The sequence below is a fragment of the Hylobates moloch genome, unplaced genomic scaffold (genome assembly GCF_009828535.3).
Source record: "Hylobates moloch isolate HMO894 unplaced genomic scaffold, HMol_V3 SCAFFOLD_3, whole genome shotgun sequence".
Taxonomy (NCBI): Eukaryota; Metazoa; Chordata; class Mammalia; order Primates; family Hylobatidae; genus Hylobates; species Hylobates moloch.
The window spans coordinates 68,940,102-68,965,936 of NW_026652278.1; the positions used below are offsets into that span (position 1 = coordinate 68,940,102).

General features: G+C 37.2%; 1 protein-coding gene across 4 annotated transcripts in view; it reads left to right on the forward strand.

Moving 5' to 3' along the window:
* ADK (adenosine kinase) overlaps positions 1-25,835 on the forward strand; it is a 584,474-nt gene that overhangs the window by 242,883 nt on the left and 315,756 nt on the right. For all 4 annotated transcript variants that reach the window (XM_032140553.2, XM_058436404.1, XM_032140580.2 and 1 more), the window contains 2 exons: positions 3,709-3,881; positions 7,994-8,102. In XM_032140553.2, coding sequence (XP_031996444.1) covers positions 3,709-3,881; positions 7,994-8,102 — 282 coding nt within the window. The remainder of the gene's footprint in view (positions 1-3,708; positions 3,882-7,993; positions 8,103-25,835) is intronic.

The window sequence follows — 25,835 nt, forward strand, 5'->3', positions numbered from 1 at the left end:
ATAAATTACCTTGGGCACTATGGCCATTTTCATGATATTGGTTCTTCCTACGCATGAGCATGGAATATTTTTCCATTTGTTTGTATCCTCTTTTATTTCGTTGAGCAGTGGTTTGTAGTTCTCCTTGAAGAGGTCCTTCACGTCCCGTGTAAGTTGGATTCCTAGGTATTTTATTCTCTCTGAAGCAATTGTGAATGGGAGTTCACTCATGATTTGGCTCTCTGTTTGTCTGTGATTGGTGTATAAGAATGCTTGTGATTTTTGCACATTGATTTTGTATCCTGAGACTTTGCTGAAGTTGCCTATCAGCTTAAGGAGATTTTGGGCTGAGACGATGGGGTTTTCTAGATGTACAATCATGTCATCTGCAAACAGGGACAATTTGACTTCCTCTTTTCCTAATTGAATACCCTTTATTTCCTTCTCCTGCCTGATTGGCCTGGCCAGAACTTCCAACACTATGTTGAATAGGAGTGGTGAGAGAGGGCATCCCTGTCTTGTGCCAGTTTTCAAAGGAAATGCTTCCAGTTTTTGTCCATTCAGTATGATATTGGCTGTGGGTTTGTCATAGATAGCTCTTATTATTTTGAGATACGTCCCATCAATACCTAATTTATTGAGAGTTTTTAACATGAAGGGTTGTTGAATTTTGTCAAAGGCCTTTTCTGCATCTATTGAGATAATCATGTGGTTTTTGTCTTTGGTTCTGTTTATATGCTGGATTACGTTTATTGATTTTCGTATGTTGAACCAGCCTTGCATCCCAGGGATGAAGCCCACTTGATCATGGTGGATAAGCTTTTTGATGTGCTGCTGGATTCGGTTTGCCAGTATTTTATTGAGGATTTTTGCATCAATGTTCATCAAGGATATTGGTCTAAAATTCTCTTTTTTTGTTGTGTCTCTGCCAGGCTTTGGTATCAGGATGATGCTGGCCTCATAAAATGAGTTAGGGAGGATTCCCTGTTTTTCTATTGATTGGAATAGTTTCAGAAGGAATGGTACCAGCTCCTCCTTGTACCTCTGATAGAATTCGGCTGTGAATCCATCTGGTCCTGGACTCTTTTTGGTTGGTAAGCTATTAATTATTGCCTCAATTTCAGAGCCTGTTATTGGTGTATTCAGAGATTCAACTTCTTCCTGGTTTAGTCTTGGGAGGGTGTATGTGTCGAGGAATTTATCCATTTCTTCTAGATTTTCTAGTTTATTTGTGTAGAGATGTTTATAGTATTCCCTGATGGTAGTTTGTATTTCTGTGGGTTCGGTGGTGATATCCCCTTTGTCATTTTTTATTGCGTCTATTTGATTCTTCTCTGTTTTCTTCTTTATTAGTCTTGCTAGTGGTCTATCAGTTTTGTTGATCTTTTCAAAAAAACCAGCTCCTGGATTCATTGATTTTTTGAAGGGTTTTTTGTGTCTGTTTCCTTCAGTTCTGCTCTGATTTTAGTTATTTCTTGCCTTCTGCTAGCTTTTGAATGTATTTGCTCTTGCTTCTCTAGTTCTTTTAATTGTGACGTTGGGTTGTCAATTTTAGATCTTTCCTGCTTTCTCTTGTGGGCATTTAGTGCTATAAATTTCCCTCTACACACTGCTTTGAATGTGTCCCAGAGATTCTGGTATGCTGTGTCTTTGTTCTCGTTGGTTTCAAAGAACATCTTTATTTCTGCCTTCATTTCGTTATGTACCCAGTAGTCATTCAGGAGCAGGTTGTTCAGTTTCCATGTAGTTGAGCGGTTTTCAGTGAATTTCTTAATCCTGAGTTCTATTTTGATTGCACTGTGATCTGAGAGACAGTTTGCTATAATTTCTGTTCTTTTACATTTGCTGAGGAGTGCTTTACTTCCAACTGTGTGGTCAGTTTTGGAATAGGTGTGGTGTGGTGCTGAAAAAAATGTATATTCTGTTGATTTGGGGTGGAGAGTTCTGTAGATGTCTATTAGGTCTGCTTGGTGCAGAGCTGAGTTCAAGTCCTGGATATCCTTGTTAACTTTCTGTCTCGTTGATTTGTCTAATGCTGACAGTGGGGTGTTAAAGTCTCCCATTATTATTGTGTGGGAGTCTAAGTCTCTTTGTAGGTCACTAAGGACTTGCTTTATGAATCTGGGTGCTCCTGTATTGGGTGCATATATATTTACGATAGTTAGCTCTTCTTGTTGAATTGATCCCTTTACCATTATGTAATGGCCTTCTTTGTCTCTTTTGATCTTTGTTAGTTTAAAGTCTGTTTTATCCGAGACTAGGATTGCAACCCCTGCCTTTTTTTGTTTTCCATTTGCTTGGTAGATCTTCCTCCATCCCTTTATTTGGTGCCTATATGTGTCTCTGCACGTGAAATGGGTTTTCTGAATACAGCACGCTGGTAGGTCTCGACTCTTTATTCCAATTTGCCAGACCGGAAGGGGAACATCACACATTGGGTACTGTTGTGGGGTGGGGGAGGGGGGAGGGATAGCATTAGGAGATAAACCTAATGCTAAATGACGAGTTAATGGGTGCAGCACACCAACATGGCACATGTATACATATGTAACAAACCTGCACATTGTGCACATGTATCATAAAACTTAAAGTATAATAATAATAAAATTTAAAAAAAATCTCAGTACTTATATATGTGTTGTTTTGTATTGTGGATGAATCTCTAGAAGTGGGATTGCTGGTCGTTAAGCTGTTACTATGTCTCATTCCTACAGTTTTGTCTTTGTTACTTTTTTCCTCTCCTCATCCTTTTACCTCTCAAATATGCATGTATTTCTTTTCTATTCCAAATATTTGAGAAGAGATTTTATCAAAATCTATTTTGACGTCTTTTGACTTTGTATGTAGATTATTTGCAGGTTATTTTGCTACCTCTAAGTCTTTGAAACTAAACAGGTGTTAGCTATAGAATCACTATAGACTATTAGAACCCTCAAGGATTTTAGCTAATTATGAAAGGTAAAAAGGTCAAATCTGTGAAACATATGCATCGTACAAGAAATCCATTGACATTAAAACATAATAATTACTTCAATGAAAAAATGAGATATTTGTAACTAGAAGTGTAACACTATTTCTGAATTTTTAGATATGAGCATGTTTTAGCTTAATTTATACATGAATTACTACAGTAAGTATGACAATCATAGTAACAGCCACAGCTAATATATGTTGTTTACTATGTGCTGGGTACCATGCTCAGCAATGCATGTACATTAATTTACATCATTTCAATTAGTCCTCAACGACCTTATGAGATGTATTTGTAATTGTATCTCCACTTTAAACATGAGTGAAACGAGTAATGTTAAGTGATATGCTGTAACTCATGCAGCTAGTAAGTGACAGAAGCAAGATTTGAACTCAGACAGTCTTCAGTCAAGATGGATTCTGCTCTTTTTATGACAATGCTAGACTTCTTATATTGGGACCCAGTATTATTTTCCTATATCAAGCCAGCATTTGTCTTAAGGTCTATATGGTTTTAGCTGCTGAATCCTTAATCACTTTATGTAGTTTATTTCTCTCCCCAAAGCTGTATAAGATATTACATGGTTGTTATATTACTTTTTTTTTTTATCATAAGTGATAGTACAGAATTGAAATCCCATTCGTAACAGCCACAGTTTCTCACAAAGCATTCTTGTCACATCACTATCCGTGGCAGAATATTAAACTATGTGTACAATTTCTTTGGCCCATTAAATTATTTATGTTCCTGTTTTACAGTGGATGATTCAACAGCCACACAAAGCAGCAACATTTTTTGGATGCATTGGGATAGATAAATTTGGGGAGATCCTGAAGAGAAAAGCTGCTGAAGCCCACGTGGATGCTCATTACTACGAGCAGAATGAGCAGCCAACAGGAACTTGTGCTGCATGCATCACTGGTGACAACAGGTCAGTGTAATTCCAAGGGAAGTACTATACTAATTGGCTGTTTTAACACTGGTAAAATCTGAATTCCAATGTGAAATTGGAATTTTGACTTTATAATTCTTTTTAATGTTAGATAAATGTTTATTCCTTATATCAGTTTTCTTGTGTTGTTTTTAAATTTACTTTTGTTAAACATGCAGTTGAATTCATGAGGCATAATGGAATAAAAGTTTGAGGTTATTTAGTCCAGTCTTTACTTTTTATAATTAGAATCAGAAAAGGCAGACAGCTTGCCCAATGCCTTGTAGCTTGCTCAATGCCTTGTAGCTAATTTGTTACAAAACTTCAATTAGAAAGAATGTTCTTTTCACCATATCCTGAGGTTGGAATATGAGAGAGAGAGAGAGAGAGTGTGTGTGTATTTTATGTATATAAAATACAACATTACATTCAGGCTCATATGACTTAGTCATCTAAATGGTCATCTAAACCATTTCTGGAAAATAGTAATTCATTCATATTAAATAAACTCAGTCATGGGTAGTATACCACTAACGAAACAATCAAGTACATTTCTATACACCCTTACTTGTTAGAAAAGTATTCTTTATATGAACTTGAAATATCTCTCTCAGGCCCCTTCATATATTGGTTGGTTGTTCTTTTGTACCCACATGGAGATACTCCTTGAGTGTATTCATACATTGCCAACGTTATTACCATATCAACACAGGCTTTTTTCCCCTTTGCAAGGGAAAAACAAAATAACTGCCCTAGCTATTATATTGTTGGAATAGTCAAAGATGACCTCTTTTTAAATAGTGATTCACTAGAAATTTTGCATTACTTATAGTTGGAAATATGTAGTCTGTTCTTCTCCATTCCTTATCTCCTTTCTTTTCCCATCTTATCTTCCTTTCTTTTTTCCCTTTTCATCCTCCTTTATTTTCTTCCCCCTCTCCACCACGATCTTGCTCCATTTCTTCTGTTTACCTACTTTATTGCTCACTACTTGACCTTCAGCAGAGGTATATTAAGGAATGGACTATTCTGGAGACTGGGGATCAATGAGCACAGTATTTACTAAATAACCAAAATACAATATTCAAAAATTATTAGGGTATGAAAGGCATTTTCAGATCTTTCCTTTAATTTTGTTTTTTATATACAGGAGAACTTTATGGTTTTAAGGTTACAGTAAACATTGAAATATGGGATTCAGGGATTAAAAAAAACAACTAAAAATGTTGAAATATGTTTGTTTAGACCTTTGCCCTTAGTTTTCCCAAGACCAGCCTTAATCTGTAGATGCAAAGTTTTCCCATTAGTCAGAAGTAGGTCAGATTTTCGTCTGATATCACTTAGGCTACAGTAAAATTACTAAATTGTTTTACTATGCTAAATTGCTGTCTTAAAGAACAGTTATGGCTGGGTGTGGTGGCTCACGCCTGTAATCCCAGCACTTCGGGAGGCCGAGTCAGGTGGGTCACCTGAGGTCAGGAGTTCGAGACCAGCCTGGCCAACATGGTGAAACTCCGTCTCTACTAAAAATACAAAAATTAGCCAGGTATGCACCTGTAATCCCAGCTACTCAGGAGACGAAAGTAGGAGAATTGCTTGAACCTGGGAGGTGGAGGTTGCAGTGAGCCGAGATCACGCTACTGCACTCCAGCCTGGGCAACAGAGCAAGGTCTGTCTCAAAACCAAAGAGAGAGAGAGAACAGTTATGATAATATTAGATCTTCTAGATGTCAAAAACTTAACTTTTTTACCGATTTTATGGTTATAGTGATATTGTTGAGATGATATGGGAATCAAAAATTGGGGAGAAATCTTCAGTATCTAAATCATTATCTAAATTCTGGAAGCTAATACAGTTGGATCAGTTGTTTTAGATAGGTCCAGTAACCTTTGCTGCCACTATCAAAAACTCAGAAATTGGCCGGGTGTGGTGGTCACACCTTGTAATCCTAACACTTAGGAGACCGAAGTAGGCTGATCACTTGAGCTCAGGAGTTTAAGACCAGCCTGGGCAACATGGCGAAACTCCATCTCTACCAAAAATACAAAAATTAGCTGGTGATGGTGGCATGTACCTGTGGTCCCAGCTGCTCGGAAGTCTTGCTTGAGCCGAGGAGGTTGAGGCTGCAGTGGACTGGGGTCGTGCTACCCACTGCACTTCAGTCTGGGGAAAAGAGTGAGCCCCTGTCTCAAAAACAAAACAAAACAAAAGATTTCAGAAATTGAAGTGTTTGAGTAATGCAGTATCTTTCTTGATCCAGGTTCTTCCTCTTCAAAGTCAGAATCAAATACATTGGGATAATAAGAATACCCATATTTTTCTGGTCGGGCGTGGCGGCTCATGCCTGTAATCCCAGCACTTTGGGAGGCTGAGGCGGGTGGATCATTTGAGGCCAGGAGTTCGAGACCAGTCTGGCCAACATGGTGAAACCCCACCTCTACTAAAAATACAAAAAAATTAGCCGAGCATCGTGGCAGGCACTTGTAATCCCAGCTACTTGGGAGACTGAGGCAAGAGAATTGCCTGAACCCGGAGGCGGAGGTTGCAGTGAGCCAAGACGGAGCCATTGCTCTCTAGCCTGGGCAACAAGAACGAAACTCCATCTCAAAAAAAAAAAAAAAAGAATACTTGTATTTTCTTTTGGAGGAACTGTGTAGTTTCCCATCAAAAAGTAGTTTTATTATCAGAATAGAGTTTAGTATCTGGTACCAGAAGTGTTTGCTTTTATTTAGTAGCCATTTTGTCAAAATTTTCCTAAAGTCATAATTACTAAAATATTTTTGTAAATTAGGTCTAAATTTTCTGAAGTTTATAACATAGTTAGTTTGTATATGAATATGTTGATGCATATTACTCTTTCTTTCCTTCATTTACTTGAACATAAACAGATGTATCCTTTAGTAGTAAATTGGCAGATAGATGAGTGGAAATACGTTTTGGAAGAGAATTGAGGGTTTTTTTTTTTTTTAACAGTGTAATCGAACATATTACCAAAGTCTGAAATGATAAGATTTTTTTCGTAAGCTATAACTGTTACAATTTAATTAGAAAAAGAGAAAAATTGGCAAGTAATTTTTTAAATTCTGGAGCAGTATGAGGAAGGAAAGTATTTTTATTTATAATGTAAATAATTATTGTATTTAATTAAACAAGCCAGGTGACACTTGTAGCAGGATTTTATTTATTTATTTTTTCTTAGAGATGTGGTTTTGCCTTCTTGCCTAGGCTGGAGTGCAGTGGCATGATCATAGCTCATTGCAGCCTCAAACTCCTGAGCTCAAGCAATCCTCCCACCTCAGCTTCCTGAGTCCCTAGGACTATAAGTGTACACCACTACCCCCAGCTAATTTTTAAAATTATTTTGTAGAGATGGGATCTGGCTGTGTTGCCCAGGTTGACTCAAACTCCTGGCATCAAGCAATCCTCCTGCCTTGGCCTCTGAAAGAGCTGGGATTTCAGCTTTGAGCTACTGCACCCAACCTGTAGCAAGATTTTAAATGCAGTATCCTGCTTAGATATTCCATTTCTAAAACTGGACCAGTCAGGGGACTTTTCAACTATAGAAAACAATTCTGATTGATTTCAGTCCTTAGAATGTAATGGTTTACATATTAATTCCTCTTAGTGAATATGGTCTGCATTTATAAGTGTCTTTTATGAAATTAATTCCATACTTGGCTTTTAAAGTCTTCGATTAAATAGACAATTATAGTATGTTGATATTTATTTTTATAAAGATATTTTTCTACCATAAAAAATGTTTTTAGTTGCATAGATTTCTTTTTATATCATGAGTTAGCCTTGTTTCTTAACTGCATTTTGAACTATTAAGGTGTAAAAAGTAGGTCCTATTTTACTATCAAAAGGCAACTTAAATGCCAGTTTCTTTCTCAAAATACCAGGTGTTGTTCAGAATAAAAATTATCATAGATGCCTCAGAAAGTTCTCAAAACAAAATTAGTATTTATATTTATTTAAAAATCAATAACATTAGTTTTGAAGAATTAATTAAATGTAAATTTTAAACTTTGCAAAAAATATTGGTAATTATCTATAGAAATATATGCTAAGTTTGGCTATAATATTACTTGCTTATTCTTGGTTGTTTTAGGTCCCTCGTAGCTAATCTTGCTGCTGCCAATTGTTATAAAAAGGAAAAACATCTTGATCTGGAGAAAAACTGGATGTTGGTAGAAAAAGCAACAGTTTGTTATATAGCAGTAAGTACTTACCTAATTCAAATCTCTGGTACATATTTACATGATGGATTATGGTTCTTGTCTGATATATATTTTAAAATAATTATCTTTTATTTACCCTGCAAATTATTTACCTATCTCAAAGCATATGTTAGATTCACTATTGTGAATATAGAACAGAAATAATTATCTTTCTATGGGTAACATAATTTGTATTATTTATCTTCATGTCTACCTATTTTTGGGTACATTATGCATAGGTGCTTCCCAACAAAGCACAGAATTCTATATTAAATCAGTTTCCTAATATATTTTAAAATAATTCTACAAACTTAAATCTTACATTTGTAGGCAACTTGCATTGTGCAGAAAAATATTAGTAGTATAAATGTTCACTGCAAATAGTTTGAGCTGAATTGCTTAAAAACTTAATTGCTATTTATTCCATAGTAATTACCATGACACCTCTTAATTTAATATTTCAGAAACATTGATCGTGACAAATCTCTTAAATCTGGGAATAAGGGCAGGGTGTAATTTGAATTATTAAGTCTTCTGACATAAAAATAATTGGTTAAGAATTTATTTCTAAAATAGGACTGTACTAAAAATTCTTCTGAATTAATCACCCCATGATTACCTTGTTTTTATTTAATATGTGTTAAATGTGGCTTTACTCAAATAAGTAGATACCTATGAAAAATTAAAAGCATCTCGTATGCATATAATACGTGGTTTTGGTATAACAGCTGCTGCCATTTCACTACCTGAGCTCTGTGAAATAGCTGGTAAGATGCGTAAAAAACTGATTATCCTACTAGGAGGAATATGTTTATTTAAAATATAATTATTTCTTTCAGTCTAATGTTAATGTGTCCTACAGCATGTTTGTGTGCACTGTTCTAGGCTTTACAACATGGTTATTGATTCCTCTGTATACCAAATCCTACCCCTTTATAACTGTCAAATAAATGCTTACATTGAGAAGATTATATAATGGAAAGTTATGCTATCTTTTCTGCCAGTATGTGAGAAAAACATTTCAAGAATTAAATATTTTACCCCTTTATTATTTCCATTTCATTTTATTTCTCAAATTGGTCTCATGTTCGTTCCATTTTTCAAATCTTGATACTATATTTCTTGTAGTGTGATTCTTTAGAGGGGATTTATGTACTATTTCAAACCATCTTACACTTGAAAGTCTGATTTTCAAAAAGCACCATGTTTAGAGTTTGGCATAATTTATATATACTTGTTGACTATGAAATAAGACAGTGTATTCTGATGAAAAAGTATATTTAACTTGACAATTACAGTCTTCTGTGTTTCAACATATAGTTGTTCAATCCTGAATTGTGAGCTAACATGCAAACAACTCATAGTTGTAATGATTATACAGTATAACACGTCTAGCCAACTTTGGGTGAATGGAACTTTTATGAAAGTATAGATTCAACTTGCAGACAACTCATAGTTTTAGCATTTATGCACTATATTGTATCTAGCCATATTTGGGTGAATGGAGTTTTATAGTAGTATTAAATATTTATACTTATGTGCAATTTTTTACAGTGTAAAGTGATCAGCTTTGGTCAAATTAGTAAGGCAAATGAGATTATTTTTGAGATTTGGGTGGTGTATTCATCCAGAAGAAATAACAAAATGGATTTCAGTTGTTATCTATGATACAAGTGTTAGCTTGTAGCTTCTGTTTCAGCAGTTTCATAAAAAGAATGATCTCTTATGTTGCCAGGTAAATCTATACTCTTCTCATAGCTTGGCTAATTCCAAAATAGTTCTGAAAATAGTAGACTCATATTGGATACCTGGGATGCTGTATATTCTTAGTGAACATTCAACAAATATTTACTTGGTGAATAACTAAGAGCATAATTCGTATTCATTGAAATCTGTAAACTTCGTTTTGAAATAAAATGTTATTTCCACAAAGACACTGCAGGTTTTGCAAATCTGTAATTCCCTTTGATTTCAGATCATTCCGAAATGATGTGTAATCTAATCTAGTTTTTTCTTAGCATATGGTCAAACCATAAATTAAGTGGGCTGCCCCATACTTTCTGGTTCTATGAGGTCAGCAGTCTCATTACATTATCATCATAAACTAATGAGGTTTAAGAAGTTAAAGTTCTGGGGGCTCTTTAATTCTAAAATGTTTTTGATCTAAGGAAGCAACTCAGTTTATCTATTCAACAAATTTCCGTAACTAAAACATCAGTCTGCATCACATAAGCTAAACCAGATCCACATACTCAGCTCTGCTTCTTCACACTGTTCTCTAAACTAGCAGTGTTTCATGAATATTAAGAAAATTCCAAACCTCCTTCATTTTCTTCACCATATAATTTACTGAGTAAGTTCACACTGGAAACCTTCCTGATTGAAAAGCTAAAATTGAATATGGATACACCAGCATCCTCTTTTGGTTTAAATACAGTGTCAAGATCTTTTAAAATTTATTTTTTACCTTTCATAATAAATGTCTCATTTTATGCCACGTAAACTAAGTTTTTCCTGTTTAAACCAACTTCTCAGATTCTTTGTTAGCAGGTAATTAGGGACTACTGGTTATGGTGACTAGGTAATTATGTTTTTGAAAACATAAGTCTCAGGTTCTCTTCACCTTAGAATTAGATTGGGATATATCTGTTTTTTTCTCACTGAAGAAATAATATTTCCTGGCATAGTGGTTTATGCCTGTAGTCCCAGTGCTTTGGGAGGCCAAAGCCAGTGGATTGCTTTTGGCCAGGAGATTGAGTCCAGCTTGGGCAACAAGTAGGTCTCTAAGGACTTGCTTTATGAATCTGGGTGCTCCTGTATTGGGTGCAAATATATTTAGGATAGTTAGCTCTTCTTGTTTTATTGATCCCTTTACCATTATGTAATGGCCTTCTTTGTCTCTTTTGATCTTTGCTGGTTTAAAGTCTGTTTTATCAGAGACTAGGATTGCAATCCCTGCTTTTTTTTTTTGTTTTCCATTTGCTTGATGGATCTTCCTCCATCCCTTTATTTTGAGCCTATGTGTGTCTCTGCATGTGAGATGGGTCTCCTGAATACAGCACACTGATGGGTCTTGACTCTATCCAATTTGCCAGTCTGTGTCTTTTAATTGGGGCATTTAGCCCATTTACATTTAAGGTTAATATTGTTATGTGTGAATTTGATCCTGTCATTATGATGTTAGCTGGTTATTTTGCTCGTTAGTTGATGCAGTTTCTTCCTAGCATCGATGGTCTTTACAATTTAGCATGTTTTTGCAGTGGCTGGTACCCGTTGTTCCTTTCCATGTTTAGTGCTTCCTTCAGGAGCTCTTGTAAGGCAGGCCTGGTGGTGACAGAATCTCTCAGCATTTGCTTGTCTGTAAAGGATTTTATTTCTCCTTCACTTATGAAGCTTAGTTTGTCTCGATATGAATTTCTGGGTTGAAAATTCTGTTCTTTAAGAATGTTGAATATTGGCCCACCACTCTCTTCTGGCTTGTAGAGTTTCTGCAGAGAGATCTGCTGTCATTCTGATGGGCTTCCCTTTGTGAGTAACCCAACCTTTCTCTCTGGCTGCCCTTAACATTTTTTCCTTCATTTCAACTTTGGTGAATCTGACAATTATGTGTCTTGGAGTTGCTCTTCTCAAGGAGTATCTTTGTGGCATTCTCTGTATTTCCCAAATCTGAATGTTGGACTGCCTTGCTAGGTTGGGGACGTTCTGGATAATATCCTGCAGAGTGTTTTCCAACTTGGTTCCATTCTCCCTGTCACTTTCGGGTACACCAATCAGATGTAGATTTGGTCTTTTCACATAGTCCCATATTTCTTGGAGGCTTTGTTCATTTCTTTTTACTCTTTTTTTTTCTCTAAACTACTCTTCTTGCTTCATTTCATTCATTTGACCTTCAATCACTGATACCCTTTCTTCCACTTGATCAAATCAGCTACTGAAGCTTGTGCATGTGTCACGTAGTTCTCGTGCCTTGTTTTTCAGCTCCATCAGGTCATTTAAGGTCTTCTCCATGCTGTTTATTCTAGTTAGCCATTCATCTAATCTTTTTTCAAGGTTTTTAGTGTCTTTGGGATGGGTTCGAACATCCTCCTTTAGCTCGGAGAAGTTTGTTATTACCCATCTTTTGAAGCCTTCTTCTGTCAGCTTGTCAAAGTCATTCTCCATGCAGCTGTGTTCTGTTGCTGGCGAAGAGCTGTGTTCCTTTGGAGGAGAAGAGGTGCTCTGATTTTTAGAATTTTCAGCTTTTCTGCTCTGGTTTCTCCCCATCTTTGTGGTTTTATCTACTTTGGTCTTTGATGATGGTGACCTACAGATAAGGTTTTGGTGTGGATGTCCTTTCTGTTTGTTACTTTTCCTTCTAACAGTCAGAATCCTCAGCTGCAGGTCTGTTGGAGTTTGTTGGAGGTCCACTCCAGACCCTGTTTGCCTGGCTATCACCAGCAGAGGTTGCAGAACAGCAAATATTGCAGAACAGCAAATGTTGCTGCCTGATCCTTCCTCTGGAAGCTTTGTCTCAGAGGGGCACCCAGTTGTATGAGGTGTCTGTTGGCCCCTACTGGGAGGTGTCTCCCAGTTAGGCTACTCAGGGATCAGGGACCCACTTGAGGAGGCAGTCTGTCCGTTCTCAGATCTCAAACTTCGTGCTGGGAGAACCACTACTCTCTCCAAAGCTGTCAGACATGGACATTTAAGTCTACAGAAGTTTCTGCTGCCTTTTATTCAGCTATGCCCTGCCCCCAGAGATGGAGTCTACAGAGGCAGGCAGGCCTCCTTGAGCTGCTGTGGGCTCCACCTAGTTCGAGCTTCCTGACCACTTTGTTTACCTACTCAAGCCTCAGCAATGGCGGGCACCCCTCCCCCAGCCTCGCTGCTGCCTTGCAGTTTGATCTCCAACTGCTGTGCTAGCAGTGAGCAAGGTTCCATGGGTGTGGGACCCTCCGAGCCAGGCGCGGGATATAATCTCCTGGTGTGCTGTTTTCTAAGGCTGTTGGAAAAGCGCAGTATTAAAGTGAGAGTGTCCCGATTTTCCAGGTACCGTCTGTCATGGCTTCCCTTGGCTAGGAAAGGGAATTCCCCAACCCCTTGCGCTTCCCAGGTGAAGTGATGCCCCGCCCTGCTTTGGCTTGAACTCCACGGGCTGCACCCACTGTCCGACAAAGCCCCAGTGAGATGAACCTGGTACCACAGTTGGAAATGCAGAAATCACCCGTCTTCTGCATCACTCAGGCTGGGAGCTGTAGACTGGAGCTGTTCCTCTTCCTTTTTTTGTTTTGTTTTGTTTTGTTTTGAGATGGAGTCTTGCTGTGTCATCCTGGCAGGAGTGCAGTGGCGCAGTCTCTGCCCACTGCAACCTCCGCCTCCTGGGTTCACACCATTCTCATTGCCTCAGCCTCCCGAGTAGCTGGGACTACACTTGCCCGCCACCATGCCCGGCTAATTTTTTGTATTTTTAGTAGAGACGGGGTTTCACCGTGTTAACCAGGATGGTCTCAATCTCCTGACCTCGTGATCCACACACCTTGGCCTCCCAAAGTGCTGGGATTACAGGCATGAGCCACCACGCCCAGCCTAATTGTTTTTGTTTTTATCAGCTTTGTTAATATATGTCTCACAACTTACAATACATACATTTTACTTCTACATATATATTATAAACATTGTAACCTTGCTGCTATTTTTGTTTAAATTGTCAAATATATATTTTTAAAGGCTTAATAAGAAAAAAATCATATTTTTACTCAGGTATTTATCATTTCTAGTTCTCTTTATTCCTTTTGGTTAGAATTAGATTTCCATCTGGTATCATTTTCCTTCTGCCTAAAGGGCATTCTTTAACATCTCTTGTATTTGGATCTGTTGGTAATAAATTCTTTCAGCTTTTGTATGTTTGAAAACATCTTTATTTCACCTTCATTGTTGAAAGACATTTGTGCCAGGTATATAGTTCTAGTTTGACAGTTTTTTAGTACATGAAAAATGTTACCCCATTGCCATCTTACTTGCATAGTTCTTGATAAGAAATCTGACATTCTTTTCTTCTTCAGTATTTCACATCCCCCATTCCCCAAATTTTGCTGCTTTTAAGATTTTCCATATGAGACCAGGTGCAGTGGCTCACACCTGTAATCCCAGTGCTTTGGGAGGTCAAGATGGGAGGATGGCTTTTGAGGCTTGGAGATCAAGATTAGCCTAGGCAACATAGTGAGACCCCATCCCTACAAAAAATACACACACACAGAAAATTACTCATTTTGATCAGTTTAGTTATGATGGGCCTTAGTGTATTCTTCTTCATGTTTCTTGTGTTTGGGTTTCGTTTAACTTCTTAGAGCTATGGGTTTTTAGTTTTTATTATGTTTGGAATATTTGCAGCCGTTATATATCTTCAAATTGGTTTTCTGACCCTTTTAGGCCACTTGAAGTTGTCTCATAGCTCACTGACACTCTTTTTTTATTTTGTCTCTTTCTCTATGTTTTATTTTGGATACCTCCTTTGCTGTGCCTTCCATTTCACTAATATTTTCTTCTGTAATACCTGAACTGTTATTAATCTCATCAAATAAATAAAGCTAAATATTTCTTACTACTGGGGCAAGACTTTTCTTAGTACTCCATGGCACAGAGCACTAAGGGGTCCCTAATCCCTGGTACTGCAATTGTATCAGTTCCTGTTAGGAACCAGGCCACACAGCAGGAGGTGAGTAGCAGGCCACCAAGCATTACCACCTGAGCTCCACCTCCTGTCACATCAGCGGAGGATTCTTATAGGGGTGCAAATCCTATTTTGAACTGCACAAGCAAGGGATCTAGGTTGTATGCATCTTATGAGAATCTAACTAATGCCTGATGATCTGAGGTGCAACAGTTTCATCCTGAAACCATGCCTCCTACCCCTGTCCGTGGAAGAATTGTCCCTGGTGCCAAAACTAGTCCCTGGTGCCAAAAATGTTGGAGACTTTGATGAGAAAAATGGTGAGTTTTTCTGCTCTAGGTCTTGGAAACAGCCACTATTTCCAAATGTATATGTGCCTCAGGTACTGTTCCCTCTATTATTTTTTTCCTCTTAATACTTTCGGATCTTTCTTTCCCAGGTACTGACCTTAAGAAAAGACCCTCTACGGAATTCCAGGTTTCTCTGCAAATCTTTCTGTTCTCTGATATTGTGGTCTTTCAGTTCTTAACTGCTCTGAAATTCCCAGACTCTCAGTTGTATTTCCTCAACTCACTGGAATCTACTACAGTTCTCCTCCTTATACCATATTCTGGAAACTCTTGCGATAAACTGCTGTAGTCATATGGCTGACCTCCATTGTTTCCCATCTCTCAGAGTTCCGTATTTTTTATTCTTGATGTCCAGTGTATTAAAAACCATTGTTTCTTGCCTTGTGTCTAGTTTTGCTATTGTTGTTTCATGATAGGGAGTAAATCTAGTTTCTGTTCCTCTGCTGTCTTCTGCTTTCCATTGTTTTTGAAAGGAAGCCTGCTGCCATTCTTATCATTGTTCCTTCTTGCCTAATATGTCTTTTAACCTCCTCTATCTGCTTTTAAGATGTTTATCACTGATTTTTTTTTTTTTTTTTTTTTTGAGACGGAGTCTTTCTCTGTCCCCCAGGCTGGAGTGCAGTGGCGCGATCTTGGCTCACCGCAACCTCCACCTCACGCCATTCTCCTGCCTCAGCCTCCCGAGTAGCTGGGAATACAGGCGCCCACCACCACGCCCGGCTAATTTTTTGTGTTTTTAGTAGAGACGGGGTTTCACCGTGTTAGCCAGGATGGTCTCTATCTCCTGACCTCGTGATCCGCCCGCCTCGGCCTCCCGAAGTGCTGGGATTACAGGCTTGAGCCACCGCACCCGGCTGTTTATCACTGATTTTAAGCAATTTTATTATGATGTACCTTGGCATAGTTTTATATTTTGTGTGGTTTGGGTTTGTTATAGTTTCATTCACTTTGGAAATTATTTTACAATTAATTTTCTCTTTCCATCTCCATCTACCTTTGGGACTCCGACTAAAATAATAATAATAAGAGGAAGACGAAGAAGCCACTTGTAGTTGACCCATGTCTCAGTGATTCTGTTTTCAAAATTTATTTTTTTCTATCTGTTCTTCATTTTGAATAATTACTCTCTCCCCTATTTTGTCTTTTCTTTTTTTATTTTTATTTTTAGTTTTTGAGATAGAGTCTTGCTCTGTCACCCAGGCTGGAGTGCAGTGGTGCAATCTTGGCTCACTGCAATCCCTGCCTCCCGGGTTCAGGTGATTCTCCTGCCTCAACCTCCTGAGTAGCTGGGACTACAGGCACGCCTCACCACACCTGGCTAATTTTTGTATTTTTAGTGGAGATGGGTTTTCACCATATTGTTTAGGCTGGTCCTGAACTCCTGACCTCATGATCCTCTTGCCTCGGCCTCCCAAAGTGCTGGGATTACAGGCGTGGGCCACTGCGCCTGGCCTCTTCCTTTTTTTTTTTTTTTTTTTCAGACAAGTTCTCATTCTGTCGCCCAAGCTGGAGTGCAGTGGCACAATATTGAGTCAATGCAACCCCAACCTCAGCCTCCCAAGTAGCTGGAACTACAGGAGTGCACCACCATGCCTGGCTAGTTTTTGTATTTTTTCTAGAGACAGGTTTTGCTGTGTTGCTCAGGCTGGTCTCAAACTCCTGAACTTAAGCGATCTACCTGTCTCGACCTCCCAAATTGCTGGGATTGCAGGCATGAGCCCTATGTCCGGCCTTGAATAATTTCTATTACTATGAAGTTTACTAATTATTTCGTCTACAATGTTTAATCTGCCATTAATCTCATCCAGTTGACATTTTATCTCTGACATTATAGTTTTCATCTCTTGAACTTTGATTTGGACCTCTTTTACTCATGCCATATCTCTACATAGTATGCTTATGTTGTCATGTGCTCATGGAATGTTGTTATAACAATTGTTTTAATATCCATGTCTACTAATTCTATCACTTTTTTTTATCTGATTACTTCGGTATTGGTTTTTCCTGATTACCTGGGTATGGGTTGTTTCCTCATACGTGTGTACTAAAGACTCCAAAGGAATCCCTTGCATAGCTCGAGTTCTCACTTTCCACCTCTTTCTTCTCCAAGCAGCTCTCTCCTCTCCAGTACTCTGCCCCAGCATGTGGTAGCCAGCTTGGCCCCCCTGAATGGAAAACACTTGACTCTATTTAGGTTCTTCCTTCCTGCTCTGCAACCTGGAAATTCTAGTCAAGGTGTAAGTTTGAGTAATTGTAGCACTTATTGTGCCCCTTCTTTGATTATTATCCAGTGCCTGAAAATTGTGTTTTCATATATTTTGTTCATTGTTAGTTGTTTAAGATGGGAATATAAATCTACTCCCTGGTCCTTCATAGTGGTTGGAAGTGCAAATCTCTAGGTTGATTTTGGTTTTTCCCTTTTTCAGGTAACTTGCTTTTTTTTTCAAGATTGCCTAATTTTTTTGTTTGAATTTGAGTCTTGGTCTGTTGCCCAGGCTGGAGTGCAGTGACACAATCTCGGCTCACTGCAACCTCCATCTCCTGGGTTTGAATGATTCTCCTGTGTCAGCCTACCCAGTAGCTGGGATTACAGGCATCTACCACCACGCCTGGCTGAGTTTTGTATTTATTTATTTATTTATTTATTTATTTAGTTGAGATGAGGTTTCACCATTTTGGCCAGGCTGGTCTTGAACTCCTGACCTCAAGTGATCCACCTGCCTTGGACTCCCAAAGTGCTGGGATTACAGGCATGAGCCACCGCCCCCAGCCTGAATTTGAATTTGATAATAACTATGATTTATCTCTATGCAAATTCTGTATTGAGTTTTCCTTGAACAATGTATTCATTTTAAACTGTAGATTTCATTCCCAGTTAACTTTCTTGTCCCCAAATATTGTTTCTCCTTTACTTGACCTATTGGAGTGTCAGAAAATAACCATAACCATCACTGATAAATGTGTTATGAGGAATATTAGAGTAAAAGCGGAAATTCCAAGTTGTGGTGAGAAAGTACAGTAGACTCTTGAACAATGTGGGGGTTCTGGGCACTGACCTCTTCGAAAATCCACATACAACTTTTACCTCCTCAAAAACTTAACTACTAATAGTGGGTAATTGGAAGCCTTACTGATAATGTAAATAGTTGATTAACACATATTTTGTATATGTATTATATTCTGTATTCTTATAATAAATTAAGCTAAAGAAAAAATAATGCTATAATATCATATGGAATGAAAATATATTTATTATTAAGTGGAAATGGATCATCATAAAGGTCTTTATCTTAGTCATCTTCATGTTGAGTGGGCTGAGGAGGGGAAGAAGAAGAGAAGGAGGGGTTGGCCTTCATGTCTCAGAGGTTGGCAGAGGCAGAAGAAAATCTATGTATATAGGTTGACCCGCACAGTTCAAATTCATATTGTTATACTATCATTTGTAATCTTAAATTCATTTTCAGGTTGATTTAATGTCAGAATTCCCTCAAATATTATTCTAGATTCTATAAAATGTTCTAGATACCATTTTATCACTTAAAAATAAATGTGAAAGCTCTCAGCTAAGATATAGTTGTTCATCTATGTGTATTTACTAGTATTGTAATTTTTTGTAATTTCTTAGTCACCTCTGCATTGTGAGTACAGTAGGATTTTGTTTAGAAGTCTATGCATTATTTCAAATAACATCTCTTTATGATAGGAAAAAAGTTTCCAAGTTTGAAATAACACTGTAAAGAACTAATCACCTTGCAAGTTTAGGCTTATTATGGGGAAATTTTTAAACTTTAGGTGTTAAAAAAATATTTAAGAAATAGATTTTAACAAACTTTGAGTACCTTGTGACTTACCCTGCATAAACAAGGTCAGCCAAATTTGTACCCTGTTTCATGGAATAGAAATCAAACACTGTAAGTGAAAGAATAATAAGTCATATCTTGTCAATAATTTTGTGAGAATAGGAGACTTGCGGTGAGTTTTCCTTCAGCACTCATGCCTATTTTCTTTTTTAAATTATTTTTTCAGTTCCTACGTCTTATTACAGGTCTTCTCTTTTCCTCTCTTCATTTATTTATAACTCTGTCTTGACCACTTAACATCTGTTTTCAGCCTAGAATTTTACTACTTTGGAGAATGTGGTTTTTGTGAGGGCAGAGTTTTCAAATGTCACTAATGTTTGCTTCTGGAATAAGGGAAATATGATTATAGGTCAGTAGAAGAAACATGGTATGAAGAAATGTACAGCCTTGGCGGTAAGCAATAGAATTCATACTTACAAAGAAATAGAAGTATATGTATATTAAAGGCAAGTAAGAATCACTACCAAATGTTTATGTTTTACATCTCCTGCTTTGTTTGCCCTATAGGTTTTTCATACCTATGCCATGAGTAACAATTTTTCTTAGTAAAACTTTCATTTATGCTCAGTTACAATTAAATATCTTTATCAGTAATCTAAAAGCAATAAAGCCCTTAAAATGAGGTAGTGGGATAAATTATAAGAAATCTCATCTAAGAAATCATGTATTTGAAATTTTACGTGTCAGTAATGTGGTTTGTGTCCATTGAATTAACAAGTTAGAATGAATTTATAATTAAATAAATAATTTCTATTTTTTAGGATTTGGTTATCTTTTGGCAGTATTTACCAAAAGATATGGTTACACTAAAACGTAACTAGAAATTTAAAAAGATTGCTCAAAATTTCATGCTCAGAATTTAGAACGTGTCATCTAGTATTCTTTGCTCTGTCATGAAAAGATTTGAGAAAGTTTCAGTGAAAGTGAATTAAGTTGTTTTGTAATGGTAACCTAGTAGAAATTGAAGTAATTTTTTTTTAAAAAAAAGGTAAGTATTATTTAGGCCAGGCACAGTGGCTCATGCCTGAAATTCCAGCCCTTCAGGAGGCTGAAGTGGGTGGATCACCTAAGATCAAGAGTTTGAGACCAGCCTGGCCAAAATTTTTAGTAGAGACCAGACCATCTCTACTAAAAATACAAAAATTAGCCAATCATGGTGGTGCACGCCTTAGTCCCAGCTGCTGGGGAGGCTGAGGCAGGAGAATCACTCGAACCCAGGAGGCAGAGGTTGCGGTGAGCCAAGATGGCGCCACTACACTCCAGCCTGGCTGACAGAGCGAGGGACTCTGTCTGAAAACAAACAAACAAACAAACAAAAACTTACTTAAACTGATAGCTTTAAACCTTATTAGACTATGGAACAAGCCTTTGTAACATGGAACAAGCCTTTGTAATCTATGATGTTACAATAAGTACACTTTGGCAGAGTAAGTGAACTAATGATTTTTAAAATAATTTAAGCTAGTCTGTGAATGACAGTTGATTAAATAATGTCACAGCTCTTTATATATAACATTAGAGTTCAAAGTATTTTTGGAATTTATTAATTTATAATATTCTTCTGAGATTATTAAAGAGGTGGGATAGCTAAACTGTGTCTCACCTTTTATCATTGTTCCAAGTGCAGTTTTGAACTCGTATGTGTTAGAACTCCCATTATATTGGTCAAGTCGATGATCACCATATGATCACCATAAGATTTTATTCCTGCATTTTTGCCTCAAATTTTTAACTGTCCTATTCTGGACTGCTTCATTAACTTCATTAGGGATTAACTATGAATGTTTAAGCCTTTATTTTACAATGTCCTTGCAGGTGTCCTTAACTATTTCATTTATAAATACAGAGAATAAAATGAAAAAAAAATCTGTAGAGTTGTTTGTTCTATTTGGAGCTTTTCATGTTGGTGTAAAATTCCTGACGCTTTCATCCATGTCCCTACAAAGGACATGAACTCATCATTTTTTATGGCTGCATAGTATTCCATGGTGTATATGTGCCACATTTTCTTAATCCAGTCTATCGTTGTTGGATGTTTGGGTTGGTTCCAACTCTTTGCTATTGTGAATAGTGCCACAATAAACATACGTGTGCATGTGTCTTTATAGCAGCATGATTTATAGTCCTTTGGGTATATACCCAGTAATGGGATGGCTGGGTGCAGGAAATCAACATGGCACATGGGTACATATGTAACAAACCTGCACATTGTGCACATGTACCCTAAAACCTAAAGTATAATAAAAAAAAAAAAAATAAAAAGAGAAAAAAAAATTCCTGACACTTAACACATATGAATCTTTTTCATTCATGTTTAATAATTTTATTTGAGAGTCACTTCAAGTAAAGCCCAAACTGTGTTAACATTTGAGTTAAGCAAAGACATCTTTGCTTAACAATAAAGCAAATATCACAATAAAGCAAGTCACATGAATATTTTGGATTCTGAATTTATATAAAAGTTATGTTTACACATCTTTAAAAATATACATACTTCAATTAAAAATACTTTGTTGCTAAAAAATGCTAATGATCATCTGAGTCTTTAGCGAGTAATAATCTTTTTGCTGTTGGAGGATCTTGCACCAGCGCTGATGGCTGCTGACTGCTCAGGGTGGTGGCTTCTGAAGGTTGGGGTAGCTGTGACGATTTCTTAAAATAAGACAACAATGAAGTTTGCAACATCAATTGACTCTTCTTTCATAAAAGATTTCTCTGTAGCATACAATGCTGTTTGATAGCATTTACCTACAGTAGAACTTCTTGGAAATTGGAGTCAGCCCTCCCTAACCCTGTTGTTGCTTTAACAATTGTGTTTATGCAGTATTCTGAATTTTTCGTTGTCATTTCAACAGCATTCATAGCGTGTTCATCAGGAGTAGATTCCATGTCAAGAAACCACTCTCTGTGTTCATCTATAAGAAGCAATTTCTTACCCATTCAAGTTTTATCATGTGATTGCAGCAATTCAGTCCTGTCTTCAGGCTTCACTTCTAATACTAGTTCTCTTGCTATTTCCATCACATGTGCAGTGACTTCTTCCACTGAAGTCTTGAAGCCCTCAAAGTCATCCATGAGTGTTGGAATCCACTTCTTCCAAACTCCTATTAATGTTAATATTTTGACCACCTCACATGAATCATGAATGTTCTTTTTTTTTAAAACAGGGTTTTACTCCTGTCACTCAGGCAGGGAAGTGCAGTGGCACAATCACTGCACATTGCAGTCTCAACCTCCCAGGCAGTCTCAAGCAATCCTCCCACCTCATCATTTGTTTTATTTTTGTGGAAACAAGGTCTCACCATATTGGCCAGACTGGTCTCCAACTCCTGGGCTTAAGTGATCTTCCCACTGCGGCCTCCCAAATTGCTGGGATTGTAGGTGTGAGCCACCATGCCCAGCACGTGAATGTTCTTAATGATGACTAGAATGATGAATTATTTTTAGAAGGTTTTCAATTTAGTCTGCCTGAACCCATCAGTTGAGTCACTATGGCAGCTATAGCCTTATGAAATATATTACTTAAATAAGATTTGAAAGTCAAAATTACTCATTGATCCATGGGCTTCAGAATGAATGTTGTTTTAGCAGCCATGAAAACAACATTCATCTCCTTGTACGTCTTCATCAGAGCCCTTGAGTTACCAAATGCATTGTTAATGAGCAGTAATATTTTAAAGGGAATCTTTTTTTCTGAGCAGTAGATCTCAACCGTGGGCTTAAAATATTCAGCATACCAGCCGGGCGCAGTGGCTTATGGCTATAATCCCAACACTTTGAGAGGCCAAGGCGGGAAGATCACCTGAGGTCAGGAATTTGAGACCAGCCTGGCTGACACGGTGAAACCCCATCTCTACTAATAATACAAAAATGAGCTGGGCATGGTGGTGCACACCTGTAATCCCAGCTACTCGGGAAGCTGAAGCAAGAGAATTGCTTGAACCCTGGAGGCAGAGGTTGCAGTGAGCCAAGATCGCGCCATTGCACTCCAGCCTGAGTGACAAGAGTGAAACTGTCTCAAAAAAAAAAAAAAAATTCAGCATACCATACTCAAACAGGTGTGCATTCATCCAGGCTTTGTTATTTCATTCACAGAACACAGGCAGAGCAGATTTAGCATAACTCTTAAGGGCTCTAGGATTTTTAGAATGGTAAATGAGCATTGACTTCAACTGAAAGTCACCAGCTGCATTAGCCCCTAAAAAAAAAGAGTCGTCCTATCCTTTGAAGCTTCGAAGCCAAGCATTTACTTCTTTTTAGCTGTAAAAGTCTTCGATGGCATCTTCTTCTGGTAGAAGACTCTTTTGTCTATGTTGAAAATCTGTTGTTCAGTGCAGCCACCTTCATCAATGATGTTAGCAAGATCTGGGTAACTCATCAGCACCTGCTATTTTACCTTGCACTTTTATGATATGGAGATTGCTTCTTTCTTTCAACCTCACAAATTAGCCTCTTTTAGCTTCAGACTTTTCTTGCACAGCATCCTCACCTCTCAGCTTTAATAGAATTGAAAAGAGTTAAGGTTGTGCTCGGGATTATGCTTTGACTTAAGAGAATGCTGTGCTGGTTTGATGTTCTATACAGACCACTAAAACTTTCTCCATGTCAGCAATAAGCTTATTTCACTCTCTTATTCATGCGTTCACTGGAGTAGCACTTTTAATTTTCTTTAAGAACTTTTTCTTCGCATTGATAACTTGCCTGTTTGTTGTAAGAGGTCAAGCTTTCAGCCTGTCTCACCTTTTGATATGCCTTCCTCACTAAACTCAATGATTTCTAGCTTTTGACTTAAAGTGAGAGACATGCAACTCCTCCTTTCACTTGAACACTTAAGAGACCATTGTAGAATTATTAATTGGCCTAATGTCACTATTGTTGTGTCTCAAGAAATAGGGAGGCCTTAGGAGTGGTAGAGAGATGGGGTAATGGCCAGCTGGTAGAGCAGTGAAAACACAACCTTTATCAGTTAAGTTCACCTTCTTCTATGGGTGTGGTTTGTGGCATCCCAAAACAATTACAATAATAATATCATAGATCAGTGATCACTATAAAAGATATAAAATTTTGAAATATTGAAAGAATTACCAAAATATGACAGAGATCCAAGTGAGCACATTCTGTTGGAAAATAATGACACCATACTCAAGGCAGGCTTGCCATATACCTTTGATTTGTAAAAAAATAAAAAATAAAAAAAGGTATCTGTGAAGTGCAATAAAATAAGGTATGTTTATACCAAAACAGACTTAATTATGCTATTTCTTACCATTAGTATTAGAGTTCAGTTTCTAATATTTTTCATTTTCCATATGTTATTGATGTTCAGTGAGTTACACAAATTATATACTGTTGTTACTTCCACCTTAGTAGGGAGAATCTTTGATTTTTGCTGGATAAATTTTCAAACAAGAGTGTGATTATAGGCTGGGCGTGGTGGCTTACACCTGTAATCCCAACATTTTGGGAGGCCAAGGTGGGTGGATCACCTGAGGTCAGGAGTTCAAGACCAGCCTGGCCAACATGGTGAAACCCCCTCTCTACTAAAAATACAAAAATTAGCCGGGCGTGGTGGCGCATGCCTGTAATCCCAGCTACTTGAGAAGCTGAGGCAGGAGAATGGCTTGAACCTGGGAGGCAGAAGTTGCACTCCTGCCTAGGTGACAGAGTGAGACTCCATGTCAAAAAAAAACAAGAAAAGTGTGATTATAGAGATCCTATTTGTGTTTATTTTTAATTTCTCTAGAATTTGTTTTCTTCAGTAAGTAAAATTCTAATACCAGTTTTTTTTTAGAGTATCACTGTGATTTTTATACAGAAAGACTTTCTCCAAATTGGAGAATGTAATCTTTTATTCCTGTAATTTTTCTTAAGTCTGATTTTTGGCAGCTACCAAAAGTAAAGCTCTCTACCAAGACAGAGAAGAAATCTTTGGGAATATTAAGTAATGTTATTTTTCATCACACTGACTAACCTTTTTACTAAGAAGAATTGGGATAGTATTGGTTATGGGAGCTTACAACCCTAAAGATAAAGATTGGAAGATTTTGTGTTGTGGACTTGCGGCACTGTAACAAAGTCTGGGAATTTTATGTGAAATTGGAAACCACACTATGTGCTAATTGCCTCAGAATGGTAAGAAAATAAGCATATGTATAGCATTTAGTTGTTAAGACAGTAGGCACTTATGCAGAGCCCCAAATGAATTAACAAATCATCTACTGAAATATTTTCACTTCTGTTTACTTTATGTATTTTAGACCAATCAGCAGTTGCTTGAGAAAATGAAATGTTTACTAAATCTCTTTAATAAACATGTTTAAGAGAGGAAAAACTTATAAACATTCGGATGGCAGTGTACATTTTTATGTGCTAGTTGTCATATCTTTGAAATTGTATGTAAACTGGACATAAACAATCAAGTGTCTACAGAAGCGTATCTGTCTTCCAACATATTTACTGAACATATTATAGAATCTTTATAGTTTAATATGATTTACCCCACATGTTCTGTTGTTGCTATCTTTTCAGATAAAGTTGAATTTAATCTTTCTTAACAGCTTTTATTGAGGTATTTATGAACCATTGAATTCACCCACTTAAAAAATATCATTCAGTGGCTGTTAGTGTATTTACAGAGTTCTGCTACCATCACTGTAATCTAATTTTAGAACATTCACATCACCACAAAAGGAAACGTTATACCCATCAGCAGTAATGCTCCATACCCCCTGGATTTAATCTTATATCCACATCTCTCATAATAATTTCAATGATATCTAGTTATTATGACTACAAACAATACAATTGTTCCTGATTACACAAATAATGTATTTATGTCTTTATTGTTGGCATGTAATGGAAGACATAATAAGTC